Source organism: Macaca thibetana, chromosome 3 (assembly GCF_024542745.1).
Source record: "Macaca thibetana thibetana isolate TM-01 chromosome 3, ASM2454274v1, whole genome shotgun sequence".
Classification (NCBI taxonomy): Eukaryota; Metazoa; Chordata; class Mammalia; order Primates; family Cercopithecidae; genus Macaca; species Macaca thibetana.
Window position 1 is genome coordinate 138,971,380 of NC_065580.1, and position 23,463 is coordinate 138,994,842.

The following is a 23,463-nucleotide window of genomic DNA, read 5'->3' on the forward strand; positions in this document are numbered from 1 at the left end:
GTCTTGCTCTGTTGCCCCAGCTGGAATGCAGTGGTGTGATCATGGTTCACTGTAGCCTCGACCTCCTGGGCTTCAGAGACCCTCCCGCCTTAGCCTCTTTGCTAATGTATGACGGAAAGTAGCTGGGACAGGTGTGTGCCACCATGCCCGGCTAATTTTTGTATTTTTGTAGAGAGATGGGGTCTTGCTATGTTGCCCAGACTGGTCTCGAACTCCTGGGCTCCAGCAAATCACCCACCTCTGCCTCCCAAAGTGCTGGGATTACAGGCATGAGCCACTGCACCCAGCCTACTCACACATTTTTAAAGCACCTACTCTGTGTCTTGGGTATAAGGGAGAAATCAGACAAAAACCTCGCTTCCAAGGACTCTGCAGCCTGCAGGACCAGGACAGTTGAAAATGGGTAATTTGCATATTTTAAAAGCCCTACTGCATAGTCCCATCCATCCAGTTTTGACAGCAATGGTAAGGTGTTACATTTAAAAAGTGATCTATGTGAATTAATTTTTTTTTTTTTACAAGGCACTGAATCTGGCATAAGAGGAGTTTGGTTAGGAAGCTACAGAAAGCAGAGATAGTGACTCAAGGCCCTCTGAGATACACAAGGCATTCAGAAACTATAAAAGGATTACGAAAAATATTATATTCCAAAAACAGCAGGCAAACAACAGCTGCCTTAAGTTTTCAATGGGAGCCAATTGAAAACGCGCACCCGTCATAATTCTCGGAGATGCATCGCTCTGCAGTTCCTCCGATCCACTCTTAAAATTTCCATACCCGGCCCTCTATCCGCAGTAATAATAACCCAAATTCCATTTAGTGTTCATTTGAGCAGTCAGGATAAAGTCGTTTCTTATTATCTCCCCACTGTGTAAAAAACAGCTTGAAGGTGGGAAGTCAGCAAGCATTTTCACCAAAAAGTAATTATTGTAAGTGACATTTTTACTGCTGGCATGCCATAAGGCGAACTGTGCATTCGGAAGGACAAGTTGCTGAAACAAAATGACAGGGTACTCCGTGACATTCTGACAAGAACCCAAACATTATTTAACTGGCGGCTGGTCTGATGCGCCACTTTTCATTCTGTCCATGGTTTCGGCTTTGAGCCCATGCCAAGCCAGGAAATTCCAATGACTATACAGACAGACACGTACGGAAGGGCGGGAGGAAGGAGGGAGGAGGTTAGGGGAGAGGGGAGGGTGGTCGTGGCCTGGCACATGTAAGTGTGAATGAGTAGGGGAGCTGGGCACGGTGGTCCACGCCTGTAATCCAACATTTGGGAGGCTGAGATGGGCGGATTGCTTGAGGTCAGGAGTTCGAGAGCAGCCCGGCTAACATGGCAAAACCCTGTCTCTACTAAAAATACAAAAATTAGCCAGGTGCGGAGGTGCACGCCTGTAGTACCAACTACTCCGTCTCAAAAAAATAAATAACATAAAAAATAAAAAATAAAAAAACACAAACAAAAAATATAAAGGGAGCCCGGGAGGAGAGGAAAGGAGAGTCCGAGGGAGGGATGGGCCTGGAGGTGGCAGGAGTGGCACAAGATACAAGGATGCATGGCGGGCTCTGAGGTGCCGGTGTGGGTATGCTGGGGCTGGCAGGAGCCCTGGAGGCTCTGTAAGACTGCCCAGCCTGCAGGCCTTTCCGGCCACTGGTGCTGACAGCTTCAGAAGCCACAACAGGGTGACCCCCAGCCTGGATGCTTCCTAGCTGGGTTCAGAGGGACAGATGGTGATATGGGCACCAGATCTGCTCCGGAACTGACCCTGTACTCTGAAGAGACCACACCCCCTGGGGGTTTATGCTTGGACTGAGTTTCTCAGCATCAAAGGAGAACGACAACGTTCATTTGGCCTCCTATTTGTTTGTTTGTTCTTTGTCTCTGTTGCCAGGCTGGAGTGCAGTGGTGCGATCTCGGCTCACTGCAACCTCCGCCTCCCGGGTTCAAGTGATTCTCCTGCCTCAGCCTCCCGAGTAGCTGGGATTACAGGTGTGCGCCACCACGCCCAGATAATTTTTGTATTTTTAGTAGAGATGGGGTTTCACCATGTTGGCCAGGCTGGCCTCGAACTCCTGACCTCAAATGATCTGCCTGCCTCAGCCTCCCAAAGTGCTGGGATTACAGGTGTGAGTCACCGCGTCTGGCCCTGGCCTCCTGTATTTTGGTCATATAGGGTCATACCACAAACATGAGACACACTTGCATGACCAGCTCCAAAATTTCTGAAAACCAAGGCTTTCCTCGGCTGTGGCAGTGATGCTGGGCTCCTCGGTTCCCAAGCCTTGCTTCTGAATCCAGCAGCAGAAGCTCACAGCCCTGCTGGATCTCCACGGGAACATTCTCCGTCTCCATTAGACACAGCCCATATAAAAACCCAGAGTATTCTTCTTCTGAGTAAGACTGGCATCTTGACTGATTAACAAGAGCTTGAAACACAATATGCAGCAACTTTAGCAGATGTCACAAATATACTCATGAGCTTTCCACAACTCCTTCCTAGGCCACTGGACATTTCCCTACCACGAAAGAAACAAAAGTAGCCCAACAACATACTGAGGAATATCAGAGACATACCCAGCGTGGCCAACCTACAAAATGGCTTTATTTCCAAGAGGGTGAGCAGCTGTGCCTGATGCCAGCGGCGGGATGCGAAGGTCCAATTCCCCAGGGTCCCGGGATGGCCTTCTGCCCCCAGGAAGGTCTGTGCCCATACAAGTGGCAGCATCAAGCTTTGGGCACATCCCTTGCCAGCCCCAAATCTATCAAATCACTGTTTTTCAATAGCAGAAAGAACCTGAGAAAGAGTCTGTAAGCGGTGGGGCCGGGGCGGGCGGGGAGAGGTGGGGGTTGAAAAGGGTTGGAGTGGGTGGGAAGATCCCTCAGAGGAACCAGAGGGGATGGGTGGTAGCTCTGCTCCACTCTAGGAAAGATCAATGCCCCCCCCCCCACTCAACCAGTGGGTACCAGTTTCTTCTATAAAATGGAACAGCAACGATCTCTCTCTCTCTCTCTTTCACACACACACACCCCCCCACCCTCTGCAGGGACTAAAGAAAGGATAAGATGAACTCAAAGTCGCTGGTACCTAGTAGGTGCTGGGGTGTGTCTGTGTGCCAACTATATAGCCATAGTGTGTGTGTGTGTGTGTGTATTTTTTTTTTTTTTTTTGAGGCAGCATCTTGCTCTGTTGTCCAGGCTGGAGTGCAATGGTGCAATCTTGCCTCACTGCAGCCTCTGCCTCCCGGGTTCAAGTGATCTTCCCGCCCCTGCCTCCTGAGTAGCTGTAACAACAGGTGTGCGCCACCATGCCTGGTTATTTTTAATTTTTTGTGGAGATGGGGGCCTCACTATGTTGCCCAAGCTGGTCTTGAACTCCTGGACTCTAGTGATCTTCCTGCCTCAGCCTCCCAAAGTGCTAGGATTACAGGCATGAGCCACCGTGTCTGGCCAACAATATATATTTTTAGGTTTGCTCAAGAAACTCTTATAATGACATGGGAGCCGAAATTCTTTCTCCCTTTTTTTCTTTTTTTTTTTTTTTTTTTTTAGATATGGTCTCACCCTGTTGCCTGGGCTGGAGTGCAGTGGCGTAATCACTGCTCACTACAGCATCGACCTCCTGGGCTCAAGCAATCCCTCTGCCCCGGCCTCCTGAGCAGCTGGGACTACAAGCACATCCCACCATTCCAGCTAATTTACTATAATTATTATTTGTTGAGATAGGGTCTCACTATGTTGCCCAGGCTGGTCTTGAACTCCTGGGCTCAAGTGATCCTCCTGCCTTGGCCTCCCAAAGTGCTGGGATTACAGGCATGAGCCACCATATCTGGCCCCAAAGAAAACCTGTTTCAATTAGAGCAAGGTTGTTTAACTTGTGCGATTTGTATTTTACCTCCCCAAAACTGACTTCCAAGTTGCTCGAAGATGGGACCTGTGCCTTCCACAATAGGGAAACCCTCCATGTGCCAGGTGGTGGGGGTACAGCCATAAGCAAGGCAGACCCTGCGCCCCCATATCTGGTAACCAAAGTGGGAGGCCGATGTCACTAAGCGGGTCACTCAGAGTCTAGGAAGAGGGTGTTTCTGGGGAGAGCAGTGCCAGAGCAGGGTCTGGAGGTACAGCTGTGCGGGCAGCATGGTCCTGGCCACAGCACAGGGGTGTAACAGGCCTCTGCTGCCAAGAGAGTGAGAACTTGTTCTGAGAAGTTAACCATGAGCTCCTCCAACTAGAGGAGACACCATTGCGTCCATCCAGAGCCTCCCTCCCTCTAGACGCCATCGTGTCCATCCAGAGCCTCCCTCCCTCTAGACATCATTGTGACCATCCAGAGCCTCCTTCCCTCTAAACGCCATCGTGTCCATCCAGAGCTTCTCTCCCTCTAGACGCCATTGTGCCATCCAGAGCCTCCCTCCCTCTGGGATGGTTTTCTACTCTCCTCTTTCATCTCCCCAACATGGGAAGGTACGCTGGGGAGAAATGATCTTAGAAATTCTGTGTTGGCCTGAAATGCGCGAGGACGAAGCTGCAGAGGTGATGAGGCCCTGTGGCTGGTGGGAACCTGCGCAGAACCAGAGCTCACCCGCAGGCCAGGAGGGGACCTGCCGGGGATTCGGAGTGGAAACTCACTTTCCTTCCGGGCTCATTTGGCTTGTGTATCTTTTATAAGCTCTTAAGGAAATAAGCATATCAAAAGCAGAGCTTGAAGATATTAAAAATTAAAAACCCTACTTAAATTACAATTCAATTTTGGTAGTGAACTCACAGTCTGGCCAGATTGCTGAAGGGACACTGGGTGACACAGATGGCCCTGCTTCAGGGGCACAGGCTCGCCTTGTTCCGGCTTTTCTGCAGATCCATACTGATTTAGAAATGATGCTTTCAAATTACCTTCAATAACCTTATTACCAAGCCAGCTGTGTGTACGAACACTTATCAATGCGTCCCTGTGCATTAAGACAAAATGTATGTCATACAAACAGTCTAAATATATATTACTAAGATGGGAAAAAACAAAGCCTCTGGTTAAATTGCTTTGCTGTAATCAAAGATTAATCACTGTGCGAGTGTGTGTGTGTGAGAGAGAATATGTGTGTGTGTGTGTGTGTGTGTGTGTGTGAGGGAGAGAATGTATGTGTGAGGGAGAGGGAGAGAGAGAGAATGTGTGTGTGTGTGAGGGAGACAGAATATGTGTGTGTGTGTGTGTGTGTGTGTGTGTGTGTGTACCCTCTTTTTCTCAAGGGTTCAATTCTGGATTTGGGCAAACCTATCTGTCCCTTTTACCAAGTCATGCTCTCTGGCCGGTGTGCCCATTGCCATTCTAATAGTGAAATTAATTTTTCCAGATTTCCGAGACTTGGAAGAGCTAAAAAGAGGTCAAGGAGGTCTTTTTTTGTTTATGTTTTTTGAGATGGGGTGTTGCTCTGTTGCCCAGGCTGGAGTGATCTCGGCTCACTGTAACCTCCACCAATGATCCTCCCCGCTCAGCCTCCCAAGTAGCTGAAACTATAGACTACAGATGCACACACCACCATGCCTGGCTAATTTCTGTATTTTTTGTAGAGATGGGATTTCCCCATGTTGTCCAGGCTGCTTTCAAACTCCTGGCCTCAAACTCCTGGCTCCTGCCGCAGCCTCCCAAAGTGCTGAGATTACAGGGTGAGCCACTGTGCCCAGGCACGAGGTCTTAAATATTGTTTTCTTTCGAGTCTTCCAGGCCTGCAGCCCAGAAATGCTCCTTTCCCGCAGGCACATGGTGGACAGCAGGCTTGGGGGTGCCCATCTGTGGGGAGGATGCTGCGTCTGCCCTGAGAAAAGCCTGTCCTCCTCCTTCCATGATGCTGCCTGTTGACCCAGTGTGCGGGGTTGCAATGGATGGGCTGCAATGGAACGTTCCTCAGAGAATCCATGGCTGATCACCGCCCGTGGAACACGCCGGTGTGGTGGGCTGCCTCCTGTCTTCCACTCAATGCCCAGGTGAGTGAACTCACTTAGCCCTACAAAGACCCAGGGCAGCACCGGGCAGAACCAAGCTGACATTTTCGTCTTCCGCGACGGTATTAGGAAAACCATTAAGGTACATTATTTTACACGTCCTCCTAATCTCTCCATACTGCTTTACTTAATTTGTGATGAAATTGTTGAGAAAGGGTACTTAATGTAGGACAGTCAGTAAAAGTAATTTATCATCTTCCCGCTTCGGTGCTCACGTTATCAGCGAACTCATTTCTGCATTCATCATGCAATCAGCCTATTATTTGCATATTAATCAGGCAGTGGACCGTGAAAGAGCGGCATCCCAGCCAAATGCTGCACTATCTCAGGAGAAACACTCAGTAATTATCATACATCAGTGTTATGATGTGATAATTGATTATAACATCTTTCTCCTGCCCCTGGGGAGTCCCTGCACTAACCCAGCTCCAGGCACTCTGGACAGATTTTTCTTTGCTTGCAAAAAATAAATAAATAAATAAATAAACAAACAAATAAATAAATAAATCAGTTGGAGTAACCGCTGCCGTGCGCTCGGAGTGCTATTTCTGGGGAGCACTGATTCTCTTTTCCACATTCACGAGGTGTTTTAAGCCACGTGAAACAAAACTGACCTTAACTCTGGAACGAGAAGGCCTGATGGCGGGGAAGGAGTGCCCCTCTGGGGCCCGGGTGTCCTCTCTCCTCAGCCTCCTGGGTTCAGAGGTGCTGCTAAGGCATCCATAAAACTTTCCTTATCAAATAGAATGTTCCAACTACCTCTTAATTGCAAAGTTGGTTTAAAGGCAGTTTGGCTGCTTTATTTAGGTGCCAAATGACAGACTAATTTTGGCCCTCGTGGAAAGGACAAACCCAACATCTGCCAATTCAGACTGGGGCTATATTTAGGAATCCAGTTCCAAAGGGAAGAAGGAAACACAAAATCTAGAGGAGGCCCCGATGGAAGCCTCCTGCCTGGCTCCCATTCTATCCAGGGCAATGCCATTAAGAAACTCCCCTCCTTATCCTCCCCGGGACCCTGGCAGGTCCCTCGGGCCAGTCTGCATGGGGCTGGGGCCTGGGTGTTGGCATGGCTCCGGGGGCCGTGACAGCTGAAAGGCAGGGTTGCCCCGTAGCAGGGACAGGACCTCAAGCCATTGTGTATAGGTTCACTGAATTTAGACCAGAAGAGGTTTCAAAGGAGTATGGACACTCCATGCAGCCCAGGCCAGGTGGATTATACATTTTCCAACAGCCAAACCTTGTAAACGTGGCTTCCATGTTGTCACTGATTTGCTGATTCAACTCCTGGGCTCAGGCAATCCTCCTGCCTCAGCCTCCTGAGTAGCTAGGACTACAGGCGCGCACCACCATGCTCGGCTACATTTTAAATTTCCTGTAGAGATGGGGTCTTGCTATGTTGCTCAGGCTGGTCTCAAATTCCTGGACTCAAGCGATCCTTCTGTCTTGGCCTCCCAAAGTGTTGGGATTACAGGCATCAGCCACTGTGCCTGGCCACCACTTTCTTGACTGGGGCAAATCACCTCTTATCTCTGAGTCTTGGTTTATTCCATCCATAAGAGGAGGGAACTGTTTCCACTTATTATTATTATTATTATTTTTGGAGATGAAGTTTTGTTCTTGTTGCCCAGGCTGGAGTGCCACTGTGACGCCATCTCGGCTCACTGCATCCACCTCCGGGTTCAAGTTACTCTCCTGCTTCAGCCTCCCGAGTAGCTGGGAATACAGGCATCCGCCACCACGCCCGGCTAATTTTTTCTGTATTTTTAGTAGAAACAGGGTTTCGCCATGTTGGCCAGGCCGGTCTTGAACTCCTGACCTCAGGTGATCCACCTGCCTCATCCTCCCAAAGTGCTGAGACTACAGGCGTGAGCCACTGTGCCTGGCCTCACTTATTGATTACGGATTAAGGACATCAGCTCTGTAAGTGGCACAGAGTCCATGCCAGCACGTGGACTCCCTTGTTTTATTCCCATCCCCTTTTTGCAATCACCTGAGGGTTTCTAGGCATTTAAGCTTTTTCATTCCTTCCCTAGAATTCAACCACTGAAAACTGAAGTCCTCATTTGCTCCTATGACCTATTTTTGTCTCTTGTACTGAATGCCCAATGTGCTGTAAATTCTGTTTTCTATGGAAAGCCTGAAGGGGAGAGAACGGGATGTGTCTATAAGCCAGGCTGGGCCTGCTGGGCCTTTTCAGAAGGGGAAGCCAGGGAGCACCAGGACGGAGGGTCCAGGGAAAGCGATGGGAAGAATGAGAGTTATGTGACCCCTCAACCTTGCCGGCTGTTTCCAGCTTAGTTGGCCTGGTTCCATACTAGCTTGGCCCCAAATGGCCTGAGCAGTGACCTAGACCCTATAGTCTTACTCTGGAAGCTCAAGGTTTCGTGTCCACTTTAAGGAACTGGTCAATGAACGGACAGCTTCCAAGGATGGAACAGCATTTTGTAGAAGGTGAGACTTTGGAAAGGCACATGCAGATCACGTCTCAGGGGACTGGGGTGCCAGGAGCACCCGGCACCATCTGCAAGGGACAATCTCCACCAAAGGAGGTGGGAAGATGTGACCAGATTCTGTTTTAAAGGCAGACATCTGGCCGGGCGTGGTGGTGCACACTTGTAACCCCAGCACTTTGGGAGGCTGAGGCTGGTGGATCACCTGAGGTCAGGAGGTCGAGACCAGCCTGAGCCACATGGTGAAACCCCGTCTATACTAAATACAAAAAATTAGTCGGGTGCGGAGGCGCACACCTGTAATCCCAGCTACTTGGGGGCTGAGGCAGGAGAATTGCTTGAACTCGGGAGGCGGAGGCTGCAGTGAGCCGAGATCGTGCCACTGCACTCCAGCCTGGGTGACAGAGCGAGACTCCGTCTCACACACGCACACACAGAAAGAGAAAATCCTCCACATGCTGATGGAGGAAGGTCCCCATGGTGTGTTACTAAGGGAGAAAAGCAAGGCACATGGCCTTTTTGAGGCCTGCACGGCCCCCGTCTGTGTGGAATAAATATTTAGATGCATGACTGTCCTGAAGGGCACATGAGAAACTGGGGATGGTGGCGGGGTGGGGGGGGGTTGGGGGTGTGTGAGAGGAGGATGAGGGAGGGCTAGTGACTGATTTCTTAAAAAAAAATTGTAAGTTTGAATGCTTGCATTTTGTAACTATGGTGCATTTTACTTCTTGGAAAAAATCCTGCAAATCATTATAAAAACAAAAAAGTCAAATAAATCGGTGACTCTGGGCTATGACTTCTCCCCTCTCTTTGGGTGAGGTACAGGGACAAATTCTGCTCTAGGAACAGAGACTTTGGGGGCCGAGTTCTGGCAAAGCCTTCCCCAAGGGGGTGTGATGGGTGGTGCTGGGAGGTGGGACTACAGGGTGCTGGGGTGGTGCTGGCAGCCTGCGTAGGCCGCCTTGCTCCCTTGATAGCAACGTTTGTTGCTTTGAAACAAAACCTAAAGTGGGCTATGGTACTCAGCACTGGCTGCCTGGGGCGTCTGTGCAGGATCTGTGTGTGCAGGGTCCCCCAGGCTGGGCTGTCCCAGGAACAAAAGGCCCTCCACACGCCCGTGTTCTCCTGCATAAATGTCACAGGGTGCTGGTTCCAGTAACATGTGGCCAACCCCCATCGTGAATCCCACAAGCATCTGGAGGGGATTGGGGAACTGAACAAGCAGGTCATACACAGTGACAAAGGGGCTTTCCGGCAAGGTCTCCGAGTGATCCTGACACGTCACACATCAAGGAACTTCTGAGAAGCGCATGTGCCCTTCCTCCTGTGGCTCTCGGGGTGGTCCCCCAGCCTCATCTCATCAGCTGGGACTTCCCGCGCTGCCCCCGCGCAGCCTGCCTCACCTGTCTCTGGAAGGGTTCACGGTGGCACAGCCAGTCCTGTTTTATCTTAGCTCAGCCAAGATCACGTTGAGTTTTTTTTTTTTTTTTTTTTTTTTTTTTTTTTCAGATGGAGTTTTGCTCTTGTCGCCCGGCTGGAGTGCAGTGGTGTGATCTTGGCTCACTGCAACCTCGGTCTCCCGGGTTCAAGCGATTCTCCTGCCTCAGCCTCCCGAGTAGCTGGGACTACAGATTTGCCCAGCACCACCACACCCAGCTATTTTTTGTATTTTTACTAGAGACGGGGTTTCGCCATGTTGGCCAGGCTGATCTTAAACTCCTGACCTCAGGTGATCCGCCCGCCTTGGCCTCCCAAAATGCTGGGATTACAGGTGTGAGCCACTGCGCCTGGCTGAAAAGCTGATTCTTTAATGCCTCCAGCGGAAGAGGTAATCTTTTCCTGTAGGGGGACAGGGTCTCGCTTCATTACCTAGGCTGCAGTGCAATGGTGCTGTCACTGCTCACTGCAGCCTCCACCTCCCAGCTTCAAGTGATATTCTTGCCTCAGCCTCCTGAGTAGCAGGGATCACAGGCGCACACCACCATGCCTGGCTTATTTTTATATTTTTAGTAGAAACTGGGTTTCACCAGGTTGGCCAGGCTGGTCTCAAACTTCTGACCTCAAGTGATCCACCCACCTCAGCCTCCCAAGGGGCTGGGATTACAAGTGTGAGTCACTGTGCCTGGCTCCTGCCTGCTTCAGACAGTGCCATGGAATTTCCAGGGGGTGCAATCAGCCCCTCCTGTCCCTATGAACATGCAATCCACATGCTCGCAACACTGAGTGTTAGCCATGAACATGGGAGAACCGGCTGCTTATCAAGGACACTGCTTTAGAATCTTACAGCAGAGTTTAAAGCTCATGAGCCCTGGACACATGTTCCTGGCTATCTGCTGGGGACCAGCTAAGAGCCATGACCATGACACACATGCACATTCAAAAGGAATGTGGACCTGACCACGATAGGGGATCTCCTGGTTGTACAAGGTCATGGACAGCCCACAGCCCTGTGGGCTTCACGTCAAAGAAGGGCACACATTGGACCACCCACGTTAGAGACAGACCACAGCAGCTGTCTTCTCAAAGAGGCAACTGATACTCTGTTGGCTGACTGGGAACAGCAACAGGCTGCAGAGAAGGCTTGGAACCCATCATTTCTAACACGCCAGGAAAGAGCCGGGAATTTTACGATTCAGCCAAGGGCAGGGGACCATCCTTCCACCTGGATAGCCATAATACACTAGAAGCCAGTGTGAATGCAGATGTAACAGCTTGTTGGCCACAGCAATGAAACGCTCCCACATTAAAAAGTTACAAAGTGGCCAGGTGTGGAGGCTCGTATCAGTAATCCCAGCGCTTTGGGAGGCCAGGAGTTTGATACCAGCCCTGGCAACAGAGACCCCCCCCTACTTCTCCAGCTTACTTGGGTATTGGAAATAAAGAATAAAAAAGGCCGGGTGTGGTGACTCACACCTGTAATCCCAGCACTTTGGGAGGCCGAGGTGGGTGGATCACCTGAGGTCAGGAGTTCAAGACCAGCCTCACCAACATGGCAAAACCCCATTTCTACTAAAAATACAAAAATTAGCCGGGTGTGGTGGCGGGTGCCTGTAATCCCAGCTACTTGGGAGGATGAGGAAGGAGAACTGCTTGAACCCAAGAGGTGTAGGTTGCAGTGAGCGGAGATTGCGCCAGTGCACTCCAGCCCAGGTGACAGAGCGAGACTCTATCTCAAAAAACAAAAACAAAAATAAAAACAAAAAAAAAAAAGGAAAGAATAAAAAAGAGACCCCACTTCTACAAAAAAATTAGCTGAGTGTGGTGGACAGTGTCTGTAAATCCCAGCTACTCAGGAGGCTGAGGAGAGAGGATTGTTTGAGCCTGAGAGGTTGAGGCTGTATTGAGCAGTGATCATGTCACTGCACTCCAGACTGGGCAACAGAGTGAGTCCCCATCTATCTATAAAAAATAAACAAAAAATAGAGTAAGATAAATTGCTAAATGATAAGAAGGCCACACTCTGAGCAAACAAGCCTTAAAGAGCCCCTACCTTCTCCTCTATGAACATTTGCTATGGTTAAGTAGTGTGAGGTCCAGGAATGAGGGATGACGCCTGGAATGACGAACAGACAAAAGGGCCTGCAGAATCAGTCCCTGAGGACCACCTGCAACTCCATCTTGAAATGAAGTTTTCCAAATTAGATCAAAGATGACTCTGGTTATAACTACGCCCCCCTTTAGACCCCAAGGCGCTGAGCAATTTGCAAGAAGCCAACACAAAAATATTTGTAGAAAGTTAAGATGCACCAGAAAACCTGTGAACAGGTAACTGATCTGAAGATTTGTCTTTTAAAAACCGTTTTTCTTAAAAAGAAGTTACTCATGACCGGCATGGAACCTATCACCTTACGCCTTTTCAAGGCCTCAACAGCGTCTAAGAAAAAGTGGCGGGTCACTAGTGACGCTGCTGCTTAAAAATGGCATCAAATTTCCTTAATGCCCAAGGCTGTCACCCCCATGCTTGGATTCTTAGAGGAACATTCAGAACCTGTTGTATCCGCCAAGAGGAAAAAGTAATGATGTGAATGAAACGTCAGTTTCTCTCTCCTTTTTGGCAAATTTGGTGCCTAAGTCATTAAGGAAAATGGAGGGACAGACAGGGCAATAGAGCCCAGCAGGAAGACGCTGACGGCAGCTCTTCAGTGAGGAAAAGAAAACAGACTCCTGGGCCAGCAGCTTGCTGTTCAGATGGGCGAGGCCACTCTAGCGCAGGGCACCTGATCGCCATGGTAACCGAGCACACAGCACAGAGCCATCCGCCCCCACGGACTCCGCTGTAAGCCTGTTTCCCTTACTGCAGGGCTGTGGCTGGCTAAGCAAGTTGTCCAAAGTCCCTGCCTACCTGGGAGGGAAAACCGCCCGCCAGTCCATCTTGGAGGCCCGGAATTTCAAGCACTGAGCGTTCCTCACCGACTTTCAGGAAGAAGCCAAGACAGGCCTGCAATGACCTTCCTGCGGACACTGGTTCTACCACGGCGAGCTACTCAAGGCAGACAATGGAGGGAGCATCTTCTGGGTCTGTGAGCCTCTTGAGGATTCTGGGGTAGCCATGGGAAGAACAGGGAATCGGAATCCTGCAGCAATCTTAGGACAGAGGCTCACTCCCCTGCTTCAGGGAAGTTTCCGCAGAGACACTGTCAAGGAAGATTCTAGAGTTTCTCATGTCACCCATCCTAAGGATTTACTAAAAACCACTGTTAGAAAGCAACTCTATTTTTCTAAATTAAATTCCATATACTGGGCGGGGCACAGTGGCTCATGCCTATAATCCCAGCACTTTGGGAAGCTGAGGTGGGTGGATCGCCAGGTGTGGTGGCACGCACCTGTAGTCCCAGCTACTTGGGAGGCTGAGGCAGGAGAATCGCTTGAATTCAGGAGGCGGAGGTTGCAGTGAGCTGAGATTGTGCCACTGCGCTCTAGCCTGGGCGACAGAGTGAGACTCCAACACACACACACACACACACACACACACACACACACACACACACACACTCTGTATACTGCAAACATAGCTTTAAAAATTTTTATTATTATTATTTTGAGACAGGGTCTCCCTCTGTCACCCAGCCTGGAGTGCAGTGGCGTGATCTTGACTTACTCCAGCCTCGACCTCCCAGGCTCAAGCAATCCTCCCGTCTCAGTCCCCCAAGTAGCTGGAACTACAGGTGTATGCCACCACACCTGGCTAATTTTGCATTTTTTGTAGAGATAGGGTTTCACCATGTTGCCCAGGCTGGTCTTGAACCCCTAAGCTCCGGCGACCTGTCTACCTTGGCTTCCCAAAGTGCTAGGATTACAGATGTGAGCCACCATGTGAAACTCCCTTGAAAAGTAACCTCTGACAGTAAAGACTCAGAAGAGGAAAGCCATATGATAATCTCTTTTCTTTCTGGCAAAGCCCTCCTAGTCCTGCTGGTCCAGAGAAATATTTTTACTTAGCCGTCATTACGCTATACAATTTTAAAAAATTTTCCTGGCCAGGCGCAGTAGCTAACGCCTGTAATCCCAGCACTTTGGGAAGCTGAGGTGGGGGAAATCACCTGAGGTCAGGAGTTCGAGACTGGCCTGGCCAACATGGTGAAACTCTGTCACTACTAAAACTACAAAAATTAGCTGGGCGTGGTGGTGGGTACCTGTATTCCCAGCTACTCGGGAGGCTGAGGCAGGAGAATCACTTGAACCTGGGGGGTGGAGGTTGTAGTGAGCTGAGATTGCATCACTGCACTCCAGCCTGGGTAACAGAGAGAGACTCCGTCTTAAAAAAAAAAAAAAAAAAAGGCCGGGCACGGTGGCTCAAGCCTGTAATCCCAGCACTTTGGGAGGCCGAGATGGGCGGATCACGAGGTCAGGAGATCGAGACCATCCTGGCTAACACGGTGAAACCCCGTCTCTACTAAGAAATACAAAAAATAGCCGGGCGAGGTGGCAGCGCCTGTAGTCCCAGCTACTCGGGAGGCTGAGGCCGGAGAATGGCGTGAACCCGGGAGGCGGAGCTTGCAGTGAGCTGAGATCCGGCCACTGCACTCCAGCCTGGGCAACAGAGCGAGACTCCGTCTCAAAAAAAAAAAAAAAAAAAAAGAAAAAATTTTCCTGCAATATAAGAAATCTTTTTCCATTTTTTTTCCCTAGTCACCATTATTTTTGCTTCTGCTGCTGGCTTTCCTATGACCATGATTTTTGCTTCTGCTGCTGCTTTCCTATGACTTCAGGGTGTTGGGTCGGTGATATGTGCTTCACCTCCCCTCTCACTGGAATGACATGGAAGCGGGGTGGGGGAGATACATCCATTTGCTGCCTCTTCACAAAAACCACTGGCAACCTCCATACCCTGTTCCATTTCATCCAGGGGCTCATTGCCTTTTTCTATCTCCTGCTTCCAATCTGCGAGACTGCCCAGGAGTCTTAACTGACTTTATTCTGTAAAGTCAACTGGTATCTTAAAAATATCATTTACATTCCTCTTAGAGCCTAGTGTGTTTTTCTTAGGTTTGACACGTGACTGTTGTAGGGACGTTCCAGCACAGTGGCGATGATCTGTTACAATACAAAGTAAAACGTCATTCTGCTAGGATTTGTTCTGTCAAGGAGAAATTGCTTCTGGAATCGATCTGATGCCAGCAGGGATGGCACCAAGGGAGACTTCCTGTTTTATGTAGGACAAGGGGTTTTTTGTTTTTTTTGTTTTTGAGATGGAGTCGCACTCTGTCACCCAGGCCGGAGTGCAGTGGTACGATCTCAGCTCACTGCAACCTCCACCTCCCGGGTTCAAGCAACTCTGCCTCAGCCTCCCGAGTACCTGGGATTACAGGCTCCCACTACCACACCCAGCTAATTTTTTTGTATTTTTAGTAGAGATGGGGTTTCACCACGTTGGTCAGGCTGGTCTTAAACTCCTGACCTCAGGTGATGCACCCGCCTCGGCCTCCCAAACTGATGGGATTACAGGCGTGAGCCACTGCACCCGGTGTAACGAGCGGTTTTGATCTAGAAAACATTAGTCACTTTCTGCCAAGTTCAGTCCTGCCTCAATGGACTCAAATACTCTCATGAGTTTAAAGAAGGCCAACTTCCTGTTAGAGCAGGGGGTCAAGGCTAACTTTCCATGCAGACGTCCGTAAAACTCCAGCACAAACAGCTACATCCATTATTTCCCCTCAAGTATTCTGAACTCGAGCCAGTGCTGGATTAGTTCTTGGTACCTTCTAATTAAATTGGCCAAGCCAGAATGAGTGATCCCTTCTTCCGATGGACGCCCGCTCTACCTAGATGTCCAGCCAAGAAGACCCACGGCGCGGTGAGATGCAGCCTCCTGACCCCTACGTTGGTCAGAATCAAATCAAACACGGAAAACACGCAGAACTCTCAACTGGGGACTGAGATGCCACCGAGGCGCTCCCGCTGCATCTGTGTGAGGGTTTGGGCTCTTGCAGAAGCAGCAGCCACTGCCACACAGCTGTTCCCTGTGCTACACACATTCCCCCTCGTGGAGCTTGCGGCAAGCTGGCGGGCTTCGTGCTCCTGTTAGCTTTGTTTGTGTTTTCAATGAATCAATGGGATATGGAGACGAATCAACATGTTTAGAAAAATACAGAAAGGGAAAAAGAGGACCAGCTCACAGTGCTGGCTGTTCCTAAAAGCTGGCTGTAAAAAGCTCAGCTCCAAGTGTGGGATCGGCGCATGAGATGGGAGGCGGGGGGCGCAGGAGGGAGCCTAGGAGCCGTAGCCATGGGTCAGCTTGGACGGGCTGTGTCCAGGCACCGTGTGGCAAAGAGAACAAGTCTGGTTGGAGACCTCAAGGCTGTGAAATGCAGACAGAAAGGAGCCTGAGCTTCTCAGCCTGCAGCCACCACCCTCTGCTACCACCTGCTCCCGGGCTCTGATCTCAGTCCCCAGCTCTTCATCCGTTCACACCTGAGCTGTCTTCAGGGGTTTCCTGGCCATTTCCTTTCTGCTACCCTACCTTTCCCACTGTTCAAGGTCCAAGCTCCCCATTTTCCTGTTCAGAGGATGCCTAGATGTCTTCCGGTTAGACAAGAAGTCCCCTGACACGACCACACCCGGAGAGGGATGTGCGCCCGTACTTTGTCCCTTCCTGTCAGACAGTAAGCCCCCGAGTGGGGAATCTGTCTCTGACTTAGACCCCAGCCCTGAACACAAGGCTCTAGGCTGACGAAGGATGACAGTGGGTGTGCAAACCTTGGCAGGGTCCCTCTGTGCACTGTCGACTCGCCCTCCATTAGATACTGACGCAGAGAGGGACCCCGTTTGCAGACAGGATGCCATATTTCAGCTCCCCAAATCCAGAACGTGGGGTCCCTCGGAGTCTCCCCGGGACAGAGCAGAGCACGGGACAACAGAAAAGGCAGTGAGACATTTCATGTAAAAGCAACAGAAATTGGCTGCTTACCTGAGCTCACACAGCCCTGCTGCAGCGGGTCCTGGAGCGACGTCACAGAGTGGAGGACTGAAGTAGAAAAAGGTTATAATTAAAGGAAGGAACGCGGCCCAGGGCTTAAAGCTTCCTAACTGCATGTGGCAAGGCCCAGGGAGGCTTCCCACTCCTCCTGGGGAGGGGCGAGCACGGGACCCGCGGGCCAGGGAGGTGCTGCTGTCGCAAAGCCAGGCCCCTGGGCTGGGAGAAGGTGAAAGGTTTTGCCTGTGACATCTCCCACTTTAGTACCCTTGGCTGACTTTCTTTCCTGAATCCCTGATTCAGCTACTTGACTTTTACCTGTATTTATGTATAAACAGCATTTTTAAAATTGGTAACTCATTTTCTGCTGCTTATAAAATTAGGCACGATCTTCTCTCCTAAACACTAAAGTCAGTCCCACGGTGACAGGTTGTGGAGGAAGGGGACGGTTCTGTCCCCCAGCACCAGCCCATGGTGGGGAGTGTGGCTGGCCACCTCCTGGGGTGGAGTTCCCTCCTCCCTCTCTGCATAGCCCAGGTGGGGCTGCTGTGACCAGGTCCTTGCTACAGTGGGGGCAGCCCCTCTCCTCTGGCAGGACCCCTGTTACCTGGCCCTTGCTGCTGGCCCTGGACGGGTAGAACACCCTGGCCTAGCTCGCCGTTCAGCCAGAGCTGCATCCGGATGAAGGGTTCTCGGCCTTTCTGCGTCAGCTTGCTCCATGGCTTCGGTCGGGACAGCATGTCGCTGACGCTGCCCTGGGACAGGCCCAGCACCTGGAATGGCACCGAACACACACGGCCATCAGTGCCAGGTATTAGCCTGACGCCACAGACACTGCTGCAATGCACATGCAACACACAGAGGGCGTGTCTAGGGCTGACTTCTGAGCACAGAACTGCGGCCTGGTGGCAGTGACAGGTTGTGGGCAGGGAATAAACGTTTAAAGATCAATGGTAGGCTGAGACCCCGGCACAGGAGGACTTTTGGGCAAGCCATGGTTACAGCCACAGCTCTTGGCTCCCAGGAAGGGAAGAGGGTCTCATCCCAGGGTCTTGATCCTGCCAAGACAGCAGGCCTGTCACCCTGACACCCTGCGGAGGAGGTGTGTACAAGCACCTTGCTCTTCACCTGGTGGCACCGGGAAAGGCTAAGGTGCCAGGGATAAGACCCCTCTGGAGGTGGGGCAGTGGGTGCCGGTGGGACCGGGGAAGCTGGTGTCCTCTGCAAACAGAACCAGGCCGGCATTTAGAAAGGTCTGCTTGCTCTGACCGCATCCTGATCAAAGGTGGGGGCCCAGAGGTGAGCTGGTAGGACCTGGGGAGCTGGCCTGGGAGTGACAGTCCGCCGCAGATGATCGCTGAGTTGCGTGTACACACCCGAGTTTTCTGATGCTCCCATATGGCCATACATATGTATAGGCACAAACACCCCCCACAGGACACAGATGCCGCCCTGGGATATTTAGGGGCTGCATCCGATCACTCTTTTGAAAAGTTCTCAAGTTCCAGAATAAAACTGCACTCACGGGCCAAACAAGTTCAGTGCTATTAAGTCTGCTAAATTTAAGGCATGAGCACGAATGTCTATTTCCATGTTCTCAAATGGTATTTTTACAACACTGATCTAGAAATCTCAAGGGGCTTGAAATACTCATCCTCATTTCTAGTTGCCCCCCTTCACCTTTTGCAAAATCAGGGCAAAGTTCGCCATTGGACACCACTCGGATTTATAGCACAGCATATGGCAAACACGGAGTGGAAGGCAGGGCGGGGAGTGCGGGGACGGCACCATGCAGGGACCCTGGCTTGGCAAGCAGGGGAGGGAGATTTGTCACCTGCTGATCAGCCACGTGCTCCCTCAGGAAGGGCACCTTCCTTTTAGGGGAGAGGGGTGCTTCTCGTTCTATTCAGCACTCCATTATTTAATCTAAATCTAATCTAAAATGGTAGGGGGTTGGGAGGCCAAGGCAGGCAGATCACTTGAGGTCAGGAGTTCGAGACCAGCCTGGCCAACATGGTGAAATCTCGACTCTACTAAAAATACAAAAATTAGCTGGGCGTGGTGGTGGGCTCTCGTAATCCCAGCTACGCGGGAGGCTAAAGCAGGAGAATCACTTGAACCTGGAGAATCGCTTGAACCCAGGAGGCAGAGGTTGCAGTGAGACGAGATAGCGTCGCTGCACTCTAGCATGGGCAACAGAGTGAGACTCCATCTCAAAAAATAAATAAATAAAATGATACTAGGACATGATGTTTATTTTAGATTTGGCAGGTGCAGTTAACCCTCATTCTCCTGAATCCCAGTGACCAGGAAAGTGCCAAGAACAGAAAGCCCTAGAAGCTTGTCCATGCATGATTACACTTTCCTGAGCCAGGGACGGATGATGGGGAAACACAGGCCACCCTGCTTGGGCCATCCCCGAGCTGTGTGTCCCTGGGCAGGTTGCTTGACCTCTCTGACTGAACAATATCCAAGAGTTACACAGAAAGGAACAATGATGCTCTCTGCAGCTTTTTCTAGTAAGTCCCTTTTGGCTCTCTGCGTACTGGCGGTCCCTCTATGTGATCAGATCAGATCTTTTTTAGCCAAAGAAACTTGCAGGGGTGCCTCTCGGCTTCCCCCTTGGCAGCAAAAGCTAGATGTGAACTAGGCTGCCAGCCAGCTTGGGGCAAGTAGTTAACGTCCCCAAGCCTTGATGTCCTTCCTGGTCAAATGGGGATTTTATCGTCTACTTCCCAGCGTAACTGAGAGGTTGAAAGGGCAGCACACAGGTGAGAGGCTGAGCCTAGAACCTGGCTGCAGTCGGGGCTCGACAAATGGAATCGGGGCTGGAATGTTTACCAGCTGCACCTTGGAAGTCTGGGAGCAGAGGATGCCTTATGCTCCGCTCTTGGGTGAATTGAAATGGGTGAGGGTCACAGACTCTGGGATAGATACTTGGTCCTCAGCAAGGAGAAGAGACGGGAGAACCAAAGCTTCAAGATCAGATCCCTTACCTTCTCCCCGAAGATTCTCTGGCAGATGCCGTTCTTGGCCAGCTTCTCCTTAACCTGCCGGGTGAGCTCGATGGTGTCCACCTCCTGGTACATGTAGACCTCGTACTGCTCAGGGGTCAGCGGGGGGACCGAGGGCTTGGTGGGCTTGGACATGGGCACGATCGGGGAGGATGGCAGGGGGCTGTTCTGCGGCGTCTCGCTGCGGCTGGCCCCGGTCAGACTCAGCTCTGAGCTCTGGGAGTATGGGGACTCGGCACTGGGCCACTCCTTCCAGTACTCTGATGACGAGGGTCCCTGGAGCTGGCTGCGCTCGGCCCGAGGCTGGCTGCCACCTCCGCTGCCACCGCTACCTTTCTCTTTCCCGCCGCCCGTTTCTTCGGCCTTGGCCTCCTCGGAGGAGGCGGCGTTTCTTCTCTCTGGCTGCACCGCGCTCCACCAGTGGTCCTTCCAGGCACCGCTGCGGCCCACTTCGTTTTTCACCTGTCTCAGGACCCCTTGTGCACAATCAGCGGCTCCCTGGGGGTCCAGCCCGGGGGCGTCCTGGGCCTCCTTTTTGAGGGCCGGGGGGTTCGGCAGAGCAGAGGCACCAGCCTCAGGAGCTGCGGAGGGCTTCTTCAGGGAGATGGCGAGAGGCGGGTAGCTGGACACGGTGGGCATGGGCGAGGTGGACAGAAGCTTGGGGGTGAGGATGGTGATGTCACTCTGGGGCAGCGGTGCCTGCTTTAAGGCAGGGTCGAGGGCGGCCTGCTGGGCCTCCATCTCCCGGCGGGCTTGCTGCAGGATGGAGCGGATGGCGTCATCGGAGTTCCCGCTGCCGGATGCGGAGGAAGGCTGGGCCGGCTCTGCTGCGTGGAGAAACAGGGGTGAGAGTGTGGCAGGGGAGGCCCCCTTTAGCTGGGGACATGCTTCTCATCCTAACTTGACCTACTGCAAAGTGTGGGCTATTTGGGAGGACCACACCGTCTATTTCCCCAGCATGGCCCCTGTCAGTGAAACATTCAGGCATCTTGTCTGAACCAAGGGCCAGGGCCTGATGCTGCAGCTTGATGACCTGGTGGCCTTTGGTACACACAGATGTAGAGGGTAATAAAGGGGGTGTCAGTGAAAGTGCTCCCTGACGTGCCCTCCTGGGGCTCCTTTCCCCGAGGATTTCTTTTTTTTTTTTAGAGACAGGATCTCGCTCTGTTGCCCAGGCTAGAGTGCAGTGGCATGATCATGGCTCACTGTAACCTCCACCTCCCTGGCTCAAGCAATCCTCCCAGCTCAACCTCCCAAGTAGCTGGGACCACAGGTGCACGCCACCATGCCTGGCTAGTGTTTTAAGAGACAAGGTCTCTCACTATGTTGCATAGGCTGGTCTTAAACTCCTGAACTCAAGCCATCCTCCCCCATCAGCTTCCCAAAATGCCAGGATTATAGGTGTGAGCCACCGCACCTGGCCTCTGATAATTTTTATACTTAGTATTCATTTTCCTGTGCTATATTCTGAAATGCAAGTAGTTCTGTCAAAGTTGAGGAGTGTAATTTCTGTGAATAATTGTAACTAGGGGCCAGGTGTGGTGGCTCATGCCTGTAATCCCAGCACTGTGGGAGGCCGAGGTGGGCGGATCACTGGAGGTCAGGAGTTCAAGACCAGCCTGGCCAACATGGTGAAACCCCGTCTCTACTAAAACACAAAAATTAGTGGGCGTGGTGGCACATGTCTATAGTCCCAGCTACTCGGGAGGCTGAGGCAGGGGAATAGCTTAAAACTGGGAGGCAGAGGTTGCAGTGAGCTGAGATTGTGCCACTGCACTCCAGCCTGGGCAACAGAGCGAGACTGCATCTCAGAAAAAAGAAAAAGGTAACTATTAGGCAAATACAGATGACAAAGACAGACCTGCTTCTCTCTACGTGCCTAAATGCTTGAGAACAGGCGTTCATTATTGCTTAAAAAAAAATAGTTAATTACTGCTGACCAGAGCACTCATGACAATTCTCTTAATTAAGTTTGGAAGACAGTGGGTGAAGAAACGGAAGCTGTACCAGTTTTCTGCACTTGGAGCTCCCGCTTGGCTTGCTCTAGGATGGACTTGATGGCTTCATCAGAGCCAGTCTCCGAGGCTCGGATCCGGGTGGTGATGTTACCTGTGGGGAGAAGTTGCGCCAATGACATCAAACCCAAACCTCGGACAGAAAGCAGCGCTGCGCGAAGACGTCATTCTGATATATAGCCCCGGGTGGGGGCTGGTGACACAAGGAGGCAGATGTGGCCTCCCAGTGGCCTGCGTTTGCTGTGAGTGCAACTTCACAGCGACACCGGGCAGGAGGGATTTCCTGCTCAGTTGACCTTATGGCCAGTGTCACTCTGCCAGAGCCAGACACCACCCGTGGGTTAGTGCCCTGGAGAACCGATCATTTAATCCATATATATAAAAGGTGGGTGATTAAAAGGCAACGTTTCTCATGAGTCACTTAGAAGCAACTGCTGTGGCTTGGGACTGACTCTCGTCGGGGTTAGATGTTTATTGGAGGCTGGTGGCCCACACAGGATAAACGGGAAAGGAGGGCGGAGGGTTTGAGGCTGATTGTCTGTCAATCATTCAGAGGCACAGGGTGAAGACAGACAGACTTAACTTAAAAAATTGTTCACATCTATGATCCCATAATGTCTTTTTAAAATTTACAAACGAGGAAAGGAGCCTGCAGAAATTCCTAAGGGGCGAGGATGGATTCTTTCGGCCACACGGTGATGTTTGTGCAGGCAAATGTGCAGACGAAATGAAGCTACTATGGCCCGGGGGCCGGCCCCAGCTCTTTCGGGAAGCTGCCCGGATAGTTTAATTTTGTACTACCTTCCTAAATAGGAACCACTGCATTCAAAACAAGTATACCACCATTTAAAAACAAGTATGCCACCGGGACGATTTGGGATGCGTTCGTTCCGTAGGACCTTGAGTGTATTTCCGAGTTAAAAATACAAGGAAGCAGCAGTATTTAATTTGATGGGGTCACCTGACTTTTCTCAGAGCAACCACTGTTATTTTTTCAACTGCGTCTGAGAAAAATGGGGGACCGGGTAATTAGGATCTGAAGTGGGCTGGGATTCAGACTTGGGGGGGCTTAGCTTAGTGATGCCTCTTCTCACCTCTGCCTGCGCTTGGGAAAGGGCAGGCAGCTTGGGAGGAAGGGGCTGGGTGTGCTTGAACCCGTGCCTTGTTTTATACTTACTAGCTGTTTTTCCATCAGGTTCCAGGCCAGAATCACACTGCACAGTTTTAACCCAAATACACAGCTAAGGACATGCTGCTTCCCTAGGTGACTGACTGCAAAGAAAACACCTGCCTGCAACATACCTTCAGACCCATTTCTTCGTTTCGGTACTTCCTGAAATAGTCTGTTCAGGCTCTGGCCTGGATTCTCTGTTGAAAAACAAGTGTGGTAAGAACAAAACAATCAGGGGAATGGTGGTGTTGACGATATGGGCTGTGTGACATGAAATCTGAGCCGCCTGTCGCTAAAGAAAGGGCTCAGGGCTGCCTGTGCAACTTGGGAGTTTCTAGAATCTTCTGAGAGGCCCTTCCCTGGCTGACTGGCCCGCAGAGGCCGTGACTCTGCTGCAAAAGG

General features: G+C 51.1%; 3 protein-coding genes across 5 annotated transcripts in view; 1 reads left to right on the top strand and 2 right to left on the bottom strand.

Moving 5' to 3' along the window:
* Positions 1–23,463, bottom strand: part of PRKRIP1 (PRKR interacting protein 1) — a 532,772-nt gene that overhangs the window by 170,975 nt on the left and 338,334 nt on the right. The gene's annotated exons all lie outside the window — the stretch shown is intronic.
* The window catches only part of IFT22 (intraflagellar transport 22), a 984,170-nt gene that overhangs the window by 61,163 nt on the left and 899,544 nt on the right, over positions 1–23,463 (top strand). The window lies entirely within an intron of this gene.
* The window catches only part of CUX1 (cut like homeobox 1), a 1,083,765-nt gene that overhangs the window by 35,070 nt on the left and 1,025,232 nt on the right, over positions 1–23,463 (bottom strand). Inside the window, 5 exon segments of the mRNA XM_050783609.1 lie at positions 16,856–16,912; positions 17,469–17,634; positions 19,858–20,702; positions 21,883–21,984; positions 23,193–23,258. Of these exon segments, the coding sequence (XP_050639566.1) occupies positions 16,856–16,912; positions 17,469–17,634; positions 19,858–20,702; positions 21,883–21,984; positions 23,193–23,258 (1,236 nt within the window).